Source organism: Cryptotermes secundus, unplaced genomic scaffold, assembly GCF_002891405.2.
Source record: "Cryptotermes secundus unplaced genomic scaffold, Csec_1.0 scaffold1070, whole genome shotgun sequence".
Taxonomy (NCBI): domain Eukaryota; kingdom Metazoa; phylum Arthropoda; class Insecta; order Blattodea; family Kalotermitidae; genus Cryptotermes; species Cryptotermes secundus.
The window spans coordinates 100,721-114,541 of record NW_019741983.1 but is presented as its reverse complement, the minus strand read 5'-3'; the positions used below and the strand labels follow the sequence as shown (position 1 = coordinate 114,541).

At 41.2% G+C, this 13,821-nt stretch overlaps 1 protein-coding gene across 1 annotated transcript in view; it reads right to left on the bottom strand.

Moving 5' to 3' along the window:
• LOC111872964 overlaps positions 1–4,613 on the bottom strand; it is a 5,131-nt gene extending 518 nt beyond the window's left edge. Inside the window, exons 1-2 of the mRNA XM_023867290.2 lie at positions 4,325–4,613; positions 119–286 (exon numbers count right to left, since the gene is read on the bottom strand). Of these exons, the coding sequence (XP_023723058.1) occupies positions 119–286; positions 4,325–4,504 (348 nt within the window). The 5' untranslated portion in view covers positions 4,505–4,613. The remainder of the gene's footprint in view (positions 1–118; positions 287–4,324) is intronic.
• Between the last annotated feature and the right edge of the window lie 9,208 nt (positions 4,614–13,821).

The window sequence follows — 13,821 nt, the reverse complement described above, 5'->3', positions numbered from 1 at the left end:
GGGGGGGACTTTCAAAATCTAGTCAACAGCACAGTGGAGTTGTTTCATGTTCACAGAGAAGACAAGCAACATTTCTGCACATCTGTGTTATCTGCCTAAGAATACACATACAGCTCACCTCAGGTTCAGCCTTTATTTCTGGAAATGTTATTGGGACAAGATCCTCCTCCTCTTCTGCATCTGAGGCTGCCTCAGCTTTTACAATCATGGCCTGATCTGCATCATGAGGTGTTGGGTATATCTCACCATACGGACCCACTAAAGAGTTCTCCGAATTTGTACAGTTCTGTAAAAACCATTACATCCTTCTCAGAAATGGATGCACAATACCACACATTAACCAGCGTATGCTCTCCTTGCTCTGGCTGTTTTTCATCACATCTAGCTCATAAGAGCTCTTTTGTACGGATGCTCTTCTCTACAGTTATTATGATCAGTAGAAAGTACTCGGTTCATACCTCAGTGACCTTCCCGAGGATCTATCAGTCACTGTAGCAGTACAGAAAATATCTGTTTTTTGGTACCTAAAAACATCTTAATGAAGAGCTCCACAACTTGTAACCTTCATTCACCAAGCATATTATATGATCAAGTCAAGGAGGATGACATTGGCAGCTCACATAGCAGGCATGGGGGAGAAGAGGAATGCATATAGGATTTGATGAGAAAGCCAGAATGAAGACCTAGGCATAGGTGGGAAGATAATACTTAAATGGATCTTCAAGAGACATAGGATGGGGTGGTGTGGACTGGATTCATATGGCTCAGGATAGGGCCTTGTGATGGGTTTTTGCAAACATATCACTAAACTTTCAGGTTCTATACACTGTTGGGAAATTCTTCAGTGACCAAGCAACTGGTGGCTTCTCAAGGACTCACTCAGCTCCATGGAGTTAGTTATGGTATCTAAGGGCTTGTTACTGTGATCACTAGGGCCCAGATCTTTATAGGCTAAAAACACTTAAAATATGAGCTAAAAAGCGGGAAAATATGCACCAAAAATAAAACAATATGCACTTAAGAAACAGGTCACTTTATTCAGACTTACCTATTTACATGTATCATTCACTGCAGAAAGTAGCATCACAATAGGCAACTAGAAGTCTATTGTCTATTGTCCATCAAAATGAGTTTATGGGCTGAGAATGATCTTTCACCATTAGCTGACGTGACTGGACAGTATTTATACATTAGCGCCGAAGGTTCGGAACATTCATCTGGCAAACATACCTTAATTCCAAGTGGCCACCATAGTCTAGGGGTAACGTTCCAACCTCATGACTCAAGGTACGCGGGTTGAAACCCAGCGGAGGTCGTGGAATTTTTCATGGCGGAAAAATTCAGGGAACAAGCCCTCCAGGAGGGACTTTAAGCCGTGAGTCCCGTGTCGTAGATTTATGGCACGTAAAAGAACCTCATGTCTCTAGGAGAACTCTGAGCGGAATTATTAGGTAAAACTTTGCCTCTGGTAGATGGGGGAAGTATCAAGGTACCGAGGGTCACCTCATTGGCTCAACGGGGCTGATAGCACGCACCGTCTACTGGTAGGGGATGGGGACAGTAGAAATTAAAGGGGGACGCACAATGGACCAATACCTGGTCTAAGAGCATGGGGAAACACACCCCCTCTGATAATAATAATAATAATAAAATACCCTAATTCCACTCAAGTACTGACTAACTGACTGAATATATTTTAGTCCTGGGTTCGATTTCAACACCTTTTCTAATTTGAATTTAATCTTCTATCCAATTTCGCCTGGAGTGGAATTCACTGACCAAGTTGCTTTCCGAACGAGTTGAAGTGAGTCGTGAAGGAGTGCACCACAAGATTCTACGCTCTCAATGGCCTTTGAAACTGTAGAAAAATGTGCATGGATAAAATTCACATCTTGATGAATAGTATCACTTCCAAACACCACTTTTCCTTCACGGACACATGCATACTCATCTTCTAGTTTTGTAACCACTTCTTTTAGTTCATTGAAATTCTCACGATAAAATGAAACTGCGGATAACCATGTCCCCCACCTAGTTAGGACAGGTTCAGGTGGCAGAGGAATCTGAGGTAGGAAATCTTTGTAGAACTGGACACGAGCTGGTGCTTTCAGAAACAGTTTGTTCCCACTTGCAATTAAATCGTTAACAGCCGGAAACTGTGCATGTATTTTCTTCTGCAATACGGTGTAATCCGTGCGCTAAACAGGTTACGTGTAGAAGATCTGGATAAAACACTTGGAAGGCCTTTGCTGCTTTCAACATATGGGAAGCTGCATCTGTGAGTAATACAGGCACCTTACAACAATTATTCTCAAATTCAGATGGCCATAGTAGTCACAGTGAATCATTTACAAATCTTGCTATTGTGCTATGGTTGGTTTTCTCTAGTACTCTGCAAGCAAGAAGATGCAGGTTGCCGGGTTCGTCTGGATCCACATAAATCGGTTGTCTCATCCATTGATATCCAGACACAGTTCCTTCTGATGTCAGAATGGACTGACTCCAGAGGAGATTCATACAGCAAAGGTAGATAATTTTTTCTAAGAGCTGATTCATCTGGAATTTTTTGAATTACACAATATTTCTTCAGAAATGATCACAGAACTAGACTGCGTAATTTATTCCATGGAATGTTGCTGCGTACTAAAGTCTTACAAAGATCGGCTGAAAATGTATTAACAGAGGATTTGGGTTTGACCTGTGTAAGAAGCAGTTGTTGTGGTGTGCTGTTCTTCTTCTCCTTCTTTGCCGTAATATGTGCAGTCGTTCTTGAGTCTTGTTCAAGTTGAAATTTCTTTTCACGTTTTACTTCCTTTGCGCACACTTGACAGTACACGACGACACCGTCTGCTGAACAGTCACTATTACCTGACAACCACCGAATTTTTAAAAATGTACAGCTGCACTTTTCTTCAGGCATTTTCAGTGCACGAACACTTTTTTGAAGCAGGCTATGAAAGTAAAGAGTAACACATTAACTGAAGAGACTTCTCTTGAGACCAACACTCTGACGCTACTGTCTGATGTGGTGGTCAAAGAAATGCAGGAAAATCCCACCCCCTCCCTTTTGAAATAGCCAAGCTACCTGCTTGTATTGTAAGTGGTGAAAGTGCCGTTACTCAGAGAGCTGAGAATAGCAGCTGGCAAGGGATGTCCAAAACACAGGCAAAACCGATTTTGTTAGAGAACATTGAAATTATCCTTAATTCCAAACATATATGCAGAAATATGCTCTTATGTTTAGAATATGCAATAATGACCCAAAACCCTCAAAATATGCATTTGCATATGAATTTTCAAAAAATCCGGGGCTTTGTGATCACACATGCTCATCATGGCTCTTTATCCTAAGGCAAACAGACCCAGTACAAACCATTCCAAATTATTTCTTTAAAATCTATCTTAACAGCATCTCTCCATCTCCACTTACGAATAAGTCTCCCAACTGGTCTGCTTCTCTCAGGGGTTCCATGCAAAACTTGGTATACATTTCTCACTTTTGCATGTGCACTACATGACTTACTCACATCACTCTCCTTGAACTCATTGCTCTCCCACATAACATCCCAAACTGTTATCACCCAAGTGTAAGTAACTCCCCACATGGATTATGCAAACAAACAGAAGTGTGTCACAAATAAAATTCTTGTCTGTGCACACAAGCACGAAATGCTCACGATGCTTTCGCTTACATCAGGAAACTTTTCTTCAGCTCTCCACAGTACAATTCTTGGCACTCTTGTTGCAAGAGAATGCAGAATCTTTTGTAATCTTGAAACTTCTTTATCAAATCTTGTGGGGTTCATTGTAATTAGCTTACAACAGTCTTAGTAATTTATATTCTTGGTTCTAATAAGTGTACCAGTAACTAACTGTGAACAGCTCAGTGACTCCCTAAGGATTTTTGCTGCTATAGAATTTCTCTCAAATACAGTTCAGTTTACACAAAATGTAATTTCATCTACATCAGAATTACTTAAAATGAAATGGAAGTGGTACATCACAAGCAGCATACATTCAACAAACTATAACTGTCTAGAGACAATTATAAATTATAAAAGACAAGTACGTCCAATGTGTCCAATAGTCACATTGGACAGATTTGTCTTTTATAATTGTAACTATCAGTGTGACGGACCAAAATGAAACAAATCAAATGTCTAGAGACACTTCACAAAAAGGCCTTCAAAGGTGAGTCAGCAGCACAGTGGAGTTGTTCTATGTGCACAGACAGACAGCCCGACAGATGGAGATGAGACAACTGGAATTCCTGTCTATCTGTGATATCTGCCTAACAGTGGACATACAGAAGCATACAGCTCACCTCAGGTTCAGCCTTTATCGTCTGAACATTTATTTGCACATGATCCCCTTCCTCTTCTGCATCTGAGACTGCTTTAGCTTTTATATTCATGGCCTTGTTTCCATCATGACTTGCTGGGTATGTCTCACCATATGGACCCACTAAAACCTTCTCTGAATTTGTACAGTTCTGTAAAAGCATCACATCTTCTACCAGTCATGGCTGTACAACACCACACATGAAACAATATATGCTCTCCTTGCTGTAGCTGTTTCTCATTACATGTAACCCATAGCAGCTGCTCTGTACAGATTTCTTCTCTACAGACTTCATAATCTTAGCAAGTAACTTATTTTATTAGGCCGTCACAACACAACAATTAAAGAACTTCAAGGATAATGCCCAGATATAGTTCACTACATGTTTCGGCCACTAGTGGCCATCATCAGGCAAACACACTTCAATAAACGTACACCACTGAACTGCAGCACGTAAAATCCGTTCAGTGGTGTACGTTTATTGAAGTGTGTTTGCCTGATGATGGCCACTAGTGGCCGAAATATGTAGTGAACTATATCTGGGCATTATCCTTGAAGTTCTTTAATTGTTGTACTGTGACGGCCTAATAAATAAGTTGTATGTATTGTAACACAGCAGGATGCACGAAAAGAAAATTAATCTTAGGAAGTGTTAAGTTCATAATGCAGGGACCTTCCTGAGAAACGTATGGTCCCTGTGGAAGTACAGACAATACGTATCTGCTCTTTATGGAACCTAAGCACTCATTACTGTGTTCATACATGCCAATCATAACTTTGCATCCTGACACAAACCCAGTCCAAAACTCCCATAATTGTACCTTTAAAAAAAAAACTCCACAATTGTCTCCCAAGTGGTCTCATTCTTTCACTTCTGTCAAAATCATTGTGTGCATTTCTCATTCTTACATGTGCTACATGAATTACCCATATCACTCTCCTTCAATTGATCCCTCTCCCACATAATAATGCAAAGTGTTATAATATGAAGAACCAAGTAAACTCCCCAGACTGATTTTAAAAACTAATACCAGCTTGGCATTAAAAGTTTAGTTTCTTAAGATATGAAAATTTCCTGATGACAATAAAATTCTTGTCTGTGCACAAAAGCACAAAACACTCACCATCCTTTCTGTCACAGCAGGAAATGTTTATTCAGCTCACCGTAGCAGAATTCTCGGCATTCCTGTTGCAAGAGAATGCACATTCTTTCATAACCTTGAAACTTTATTTTATTCCATGATGCTTTGTGGGTGGCAAATGAATTGATTTACAAGAATCTTAGTGGTATAGGATTACATTTCTAACAAGTGTACCAGTACCTAGCTCTGAATATTGTCCAAGTCTATAAGGAAACATACTAATTATTGTGAACAAACACACTGACATGCATTTCTTTGTCCTCACAGTAGACGCAGATTATGAAGCTTAGTGTCTTATTACACGTTGTGTAGTCTAACATGTCGCTTAGTTTTGAAGGCAGCTGGTTCACCCATTTAGATTGAACCTCTTGCTTCCAAAACGTCGGTAACTAGCTACAATACTGCACTAGGTTACGTTGTACAAACAGCACACTTACTCTACAAATTTATACTACAGAGCCGCAAAAATGCATTTGTGTGCCCGGCAACTTCAATGAGTTCAATATACACCATCAACTATCACGACTTCCTTTAAAGGATGGACTGGTATGTGTAACAGCCGAGAAAGGGCATAAAACAGTAAAAATGTGCATTCTAATGGGAACATAGTCCTCATACTGGGCGCTGCGAAGTTTACCAGAATCCGAACTAGAACTTGCAACAGCGGAATTACATCACGAACACCATAATTTGTAAAAATATGAGGAAACTTAATTTCTCTCGAATGATCCTAATGATTCACTACTGAAAAACCCAAAACCTACACACTTCCATATTAATCGTAATATCGGATACCAACGACGAAAGAGTTCGTTCTACTTCTGGTGTTGGTGTTCACTCGTGGTCCTCGTGGTCTTGGTCGTCATACCCTAACCGACTCTAGAGGAAAAATGGCACTGAACGTGCTGGTGAACATGTAGTACTAATTCTGCTCACCAGAATGATCTGCCGACTAACCTGTTGGGATATGCCTCCTAGGTCGGATGGGCATTGCAAGGTATATATTTTGTATTTACAATAATTTTTCCCCAACAAAAAATCATCTGTCGCCATTCTCACGAAAATTGCAAATTAGATACTATGTATTCTAACTTGACTTGTTCCATATCCTATGGTGTCTCACCTGTACTGGATTTACGGAATGTAAATAAATTCAATTCAATTCAATTCAATTGCTTTTAACTTCAATATTGGGTGTTAGACTGAGGAATGAATTGAAAAGAGCCACGGACAGGACCAAAAAGGAATATATTGAGAAGATATGTAATGAGATTATAGAATTTCAAAGGACAGGACGTTATGATTTGATGTACATGAGGGCAAAAGAACTAGGATGGAAAGAGAACCATGGGATTCAAAATATTGGCATCGAAGACTCCCAGGGGAATAGAATTGTAGATCAGAGGAAAGTGTTGAAAATTTGGAAACATTACTCGTATATTACAGAACTATATGATCGACCTAACCGTCCAGAAACCTTGGAAGTGGAACCGGAAGAAAAAGTACATACAGACGAGAAAGGACCATATATTTTACAAAGTGAGGTGGAAAAAGCTATCAAGGACATGAGGAATGGAAAGGCTACAGGAAATGATGATGTACCTGGAGATGTGCTTAAGTTACTGGGAGAAGGTGGTTTGAAAACACTGACAAAACTAATAAACACCATTTATGAAATTGGGGAATGGCTCAAGGACTTTACAGAAGTTACAATGAGTGAGAAAAAGACAAAAGCTACAAAATGCAGCCACCATCGCACAACAAGCCTTATTGCACATACAGCAAAGATAATAGCAAAGACACTTAAAAGAAGAATTGAAAGGAAGAGAAGATCAGTTTGGATTTAGAAGAGGAAAAGGAACCAGGGATGGAATTGGGATGATGAGAATTATAGCAGAACGAACTTTTGAGATAGATGAAGAACTGTGTGCTTGCTTTATAAACTGGCAGAAGGCATTTGACGGTGTAAATTGGACCAAATTAATGCAGATCCTAAAGGGAAAGATATCGATTGGCGTGAAAGAAGATTGATTAGTAAATTGTACATGGATCAGAAAGTGAGAGTGTGACTGGACAGAAGGGAGACAAGAAGTGTGAAGATTGGAAGAGGAGTTCAACAAGGATGCTGTCTATCACCAATTCTGTTCATCTTGTACAGCGAATGCCTTACCAATGAAGCTCTTGATGGGCTTGGAGACTTCAAATTAGGAGGGCAAATTATTAAAACTGTGAAATATGCAGATGACCCTGTGTTAATGGCTAAGGAAGAAACTGTGCTACAGGGTATGATTGATAGACTAATCGAAATTGGAAGGGGCTATGGCATGGAAGTGAATGTGGGAAAACCAAAAGTAATGAAAATTTCGAGACAACGAACCCCAGTCACAATAAAGATAGACCAAAAAAAAACTGGAGAATGTGAAATATTTGGGTAGCTTTTTAACAGGTGATGGAAGATGTACTAGTGAAATTAAATTAGGATTTCCATGGTAAAAGCTGCATTTAGCAAGAAGAATAATCTTTTTACCAGCAAAGGGGACTTTAATTTCAGAAAGAATCTAGTGAAATGCTACATTTGGAGAATGGCTTTGTATGGGGCTGAAACTTTGACACTTATGGTAGTAGATCAGAAACACTTGGAAAGCTTCGAAATGTGGTGTTGGAGAAGGATGGAGAAGATCAGTTGGACCGATTATGTGAGAAATGAAGAAGTGTTATTTAGAGTCAGTGAATAGAGGAATATCCTACATGGAATAAGAACACGGAAGGCTAATTGGATCGGTCATATCTTACTCAGTAACTGCCTTCTAAAAGAAGTTATTGAAGGAAAGATAGAGGGGCGGATATAAGTGACCAGAAGACGAGGAAGAAGACATAAGAAGATGCTGGATGACCTTGGGGACAGAAGAAGATATTTTCATTTGAAGGAGAAAGCTCTAGATTGCATCAAGTAGAGGAACTGTTTTGGAAGATACTGTGGACCTGTCGTCTTGACAGATTACTGATGAATGAATGAATTGGGTGTTAAGATTTGGACGTGGGAATTTTTTTAATGTAATGTCAATAGCACCAACAACGACCTCTGGGAAGAAATCATTACGCTTTCTGTCCTTAAAATGTTTCAGTATGGACCTATATATTGAGATGGACGAGAACTTTTAAACTGAATCTGAGGCCTAAAACAATACCGAGGAAGCCCGAGAAGCTCAGTCGATATAGCCACACAGGCAACTTCAACTATATCTACATAGCCTTCTGTGATTGGCGATGAGTAATTTCGTAATCTACACGGCGTCACTTTTTTATTCTAACCCTGAAGATAGAGACAGAACTTTCCTGTTAAACGTTAATGGAGGCTTCAGATTCCTCCATGCAGACATCTAACAGACTACACGGCTAACATCTCATATTCTGCCCTGAAGAAGGAGGCCCCCAAATGTTTCCAGATACCTGTGAGATACCCCGTTCTTCTACAACAAATACGGACAACTGGAAATTCCTCTGAAATTAAACTACACGAGGTCACAATCACTATTCTATCCTGAAAAAGCAGGCAATAGATTCCTCCGAAACGCTGACACCTATGTACCAAACAGCACGGCCTCACAATCCTAGAAGACGGCAATCTTATTGAGAATCTTGCTGATAGTGCACAGGACATCGGGTCATCCGAAATAACTCGAAAGAAATTTCTGCTTGATTGATTTGGATGACTAATTTGTGTACACAGAAAACATCGCTTTTTACTTTAATAACATCTGAGAAAGTGTTTCTTCTTTCTAGATTACCTTCGTGAGCTTCGTGAGGGCATTATTTGTGACATCGTTTTTAAGTTTTATGTCGAATGCTCCTTTAAATTATAGGTACAGATGATTTGGTTAATTCTTAGACTGACTCTTTCTCTCACTGTACAGCCCTTTGGACCATGGCCACGTTTTCAGTTTCTTAGTCGTATACACAGATGGTAATGCTTGCTACCATTCAGTCCAGAACATTTTGTCTTCTAGTCTGATGTCTAAAAACGTAAACATTAGAATATACAAAAGTTTAATTTTGCCTGTGGTTCTGTATGGGCGTGAAACTTGGTCTCTGACATTAAGGGAGGAGGGTGTTTGAGAACAGGGTATTGAGGAGATTATTTAGACCGAAGACAGATGAAGTGACAGGAGGTTGGAGAAAGCTGCATAATGAGGAGCATCATAACTTGTACTCTTCTCCAAGTATAATTAGAATCATCAAGTCAAGGAGGACGAGATGGGAAGGGCGTGTAGCACGCATGGATGAGAAAAAATATGTATAGGGCTTTGTGGAAAAGCCAGAAAGAATCAGATCACTAGGAAGACAGGTGTGGATGGGGGATTATATTAAATGAATCTTAGGTAGGATGGGTTTGTATGGACTGGGTTTATCTGACTTAGGGTACGGAACATTTGAGGGGCTTTTGTGGACACGGTAATGAACTTTTCGGGTTCCATAAGATATTGCGGATTTGCTGAGTTGATGAGTGACTGGCGGTTCCTCAAGAAGGGCTCTGCTCCATGGAATTAGTTCTGCCCTTGGAAAACTTTCGTGTTAAGGCCCACATTTTCGGTAGATTGACGGCCAACAGTGAACTTACTGGGTGTCAGTATCGCCGGTTCAGGAATTTCTCTTCTACATTGCAAGATGGAGTTGCTTTCATCGAATGTTTATATATTTTCTATACCATTACTACGTGGTAAAAGTGAAGCTATTCCTGTAACAGGCCGTGGAGGCCAATAGGATTGTGAGACATCGAGGCTCCCACATTTTCTAGACATTCTAGTCACAGATGTCGGTGAAGTGAGCCTTACGTGCCGGCCGCCCTTTATCCTTCCAGGAAGATTTCTGCTACTCATTTCTGTCAGAGACTCAGTTGATCCCAGGGCCATATTGCAGCTGAAAGGATTAGGTAAATTGAAAAAATCCAATAACCGATTCGGACTTGAACCCGCGACTTTCCGGCTTGTAGCATAGTGCCTCAACCAACAACGCTACAGCATGCCCGCTTACTACGCGGTATGAGTAGTGTATTTAACGACGTTGTTATTAACTCAGACTGTATACATGGCATTTTTGGATGACAGTGAATAATGAATTTAAATGGATCTGGAAGGAAGCTGTCTGGTCTAATTAAAGGTGCGAACCCGCTTTTTGTCTGGAAGGAGTGAGCAAAACCATGATAAATCTCAGTCTGGGTAGTCTTACCGGCTGAGATTCGAATGAAAACCTCCTGAATCCAAGCCAGAAACGTTACTGCTCTAGCCAGCTTGCTTGGTGCCGTGTCGTAACCCTGACTACTCACTCACTCACGGAGCTGAGCTCTTCTTGAGAAGCCGCTAATTGTGCAGCAACTCAATAATTTCCCAGCATTTAATGGAACGCGAAAGTTCATTACAATGTTTACAAGAGCCCTTCACTAGTCCCTGTCCTGAGCCAGATCCGTCGAATCCATACCATCCCATCGTATGTCACTAAGGTTCATTTTAATATTTTTCACCCACCTTCGCCTTGATCTTCTGTATCCTTCTGGCTTTCCCACTGATATCCTATATTCATTACTCTTCTCCAACATTCGTGCTAATGCCCTGCCCATCTTATCCTCTCTAATTATACTTGGGAAGAGTACAAGTTATGACTGCTACAGAATGGAAATGGAATCCTCACGGCTGCCGAATTTCAGCTTTTAGGATTTGCATGAGTACTGTCGAGAGAGTCCGCTGTTTCAATTACCTCACAATATCTGGCATCACTGACGCTGTAAAAGTTGAGAAATGTTGCTGACGTCTTGCGTGTTCCCATTGACTACTGGAATTTAGACGTGATGTCATTTGTGGCGTTTCGAAACAAACCCATTTTCTATTAATTTTATCTGCGTGTGGCTTATAGGCTTACACAGTAATGAGCGTGGCACGCGGTAGGGCAGGTGGTTGAGGCACTAGGCTACAAGCCGTAAGGTCGCGGGATCGAATCCCAATGAGGTGGATTATTCAATTTACCTAATCTTTCCAGCATAGTATGGTCCTGGCGTCGACTCAGCCTCTAACAGAAATGAGTACCAGGAATCTTCCTGGGGGAGTAAAGGGCGGCCGGCGCGTAAGGCTGACAAATTCATCGCCATCCAAGAGCCGATTTTCTAGAAAATATTGTGACGTGTTGCGCTATATATGATGCCCCTCCCCCCACCCCGCCAGCCGTGACCTGCCGAGCGGAGCCGAAGTCAGAGAGTGGAAGACTTATTGTGTGCTTGCGAGACTTTGTGTGTGCTGTAGTACAGTTACATTTTGAGTGTGTAATTCAGAGAGACTTGTATAGCTCCCGCGTTATTAATACGTGAAGACTCTTGAAGATAGTGTGAGAGATTTGGTTGTAGCTTTGTAAAGCATGGAAACCCGTAACATTGTTATAATTAATTGTAGCCGAGATTTGTAGGTTTTTAAATAAAGCAATTAAAAATCTCTACGGCGTCTTCAGTATCGAAACACGTTACACTGGTGTCAGTGTCACCAAGGGATACCGCGGTTGCTAGGCACCAGTAAAAAACTCCCGACAGCGTTGCTAGCAACACGGCACTAGACAACAGTGGTGCCTATTACCGTTGCGCAACACGTCACAATATGAAAGCCTTGACGCCTCACAAACTTATAGGCCTCCACGGTCTATTACAGGGATAGCTTTACTGTTTTTTACACTGTAATGAGAGAGAAAAATTGAGTTACCCCTGTAACAGGCCCTGGAGGCTCATAAGGTTGTGAGGCCTTAAGGCTCTCACATTTTCTAGACAATCGGCTCTTAGATGGCGGTGTGGTCAGCCTTACGCGCCAGGTAGCTGCCCATTACCCCTCGGAAGATTCCTGGTGCTCATTTCTGTTGGAGACTGAGTCGACTCCAGGGCCATAGTAGGGATGGAAGGATTAGTTCAATTGAAAAAAATACAATAACCTCATCGGGAATCGAACCCTCTTGTAGCATAACGCCTCAAGTAACTACGCTAACGCAGTGTAATAATGTTCTGGCTTAGATCCAAGGAAGTCCTGGAACATTTGTGGAGCCGGTTGAGCGATGAAACAGCCATCTCCTCTGATTCGAGTTCGAGTGAGACAGTTTCTGAGGTACTGTCCGTGTTTTGAGACATGGTCCTTCTCAGCAGAGGGCTAAGTGGTTTTGTCGCTTACGGTGTATGTGACTTCCGTCCAACAGTTCAGCTGCAACAACTGTCTGGCTAATTCTTGAATGATTTTTCCCTCACGCGCAACCTGGAAGTAAGGTGTAAAGTGACTTAATAAGACCAGAAAATACCAGTCTTTCGAAGTTGAGACCTTCCGAATACCAAACCGAATTTTAAACATGAAGCAACGTGTCGTGTATCCGAGCTGAACTCTTCGGGGCACCACCAAAAGACGTCGTATAATTAATTTCTTACACAAAGTTCCAAGCAATTCGACGGATAAGAACTCTCTCTTGACTAGAGCCGAAGGACTTCGAAGGATTAAGATATTTAAGTGTAGACAACTGTTTATTCAGACTTTCCAGAAATAGAATAAGTAAATCTTCAAGTATATGGATGTACACTAAACCAGGTTTTGTTGGTCTCCCCTCTGTCCACACTGACTACATACACTTCTCAAATTATACATATATATACCAATTGAGGTCAATGTATCATTTCTTAAAATACCCAAGTGTGTAGTGAGCAGTTCCATATATGGTCATCTGATCTTTTGGACCTGGACAATTCTTCTATCTAATCATAACACATGTGTGTGTGACCGTCTTGTCAGAGGTCGAGATCAACAAATAACTAACTTCTTACGGTAGACAACCGTTAGGAAAAGTAAACATTACCAAAGCTGTCATGTATATTGTCGCGTATCGGGCTTATATCGCGACAATTAACTTCACGCCGTATTTTGATGTAGCGAATTTTATTTCACATCCGCTCTCACAATCACCCAAATTACAGATTTACGATTACTGCTATCTGCAGTATCGCAATTAGTAAACTCCAAATGCCACAATACAACTGACTAGTTGCTGGCTAACTCGGCGGTAACTCCAGGACTCACTGACTGACTCAGTACAACCCGACTCGGCGACTGTTACAGTACAACTGACTGTGAATAGCCTTCGCTGCCCCTCATGTAGCCTCGATCGGACCATACGGAAAACGGCCACGTAATAGGCACCCTTGTTGCCTGGCGCTGTGTTGCTATGTAACGCTAGCGGAAGCAGCCGCTGTTACTACTTGGTGACGTCACCGCTGTTGACTTGCGTTGCCTAGCGACACGCGGTACATCTTCGTGACGTCACCGCGGAGGGG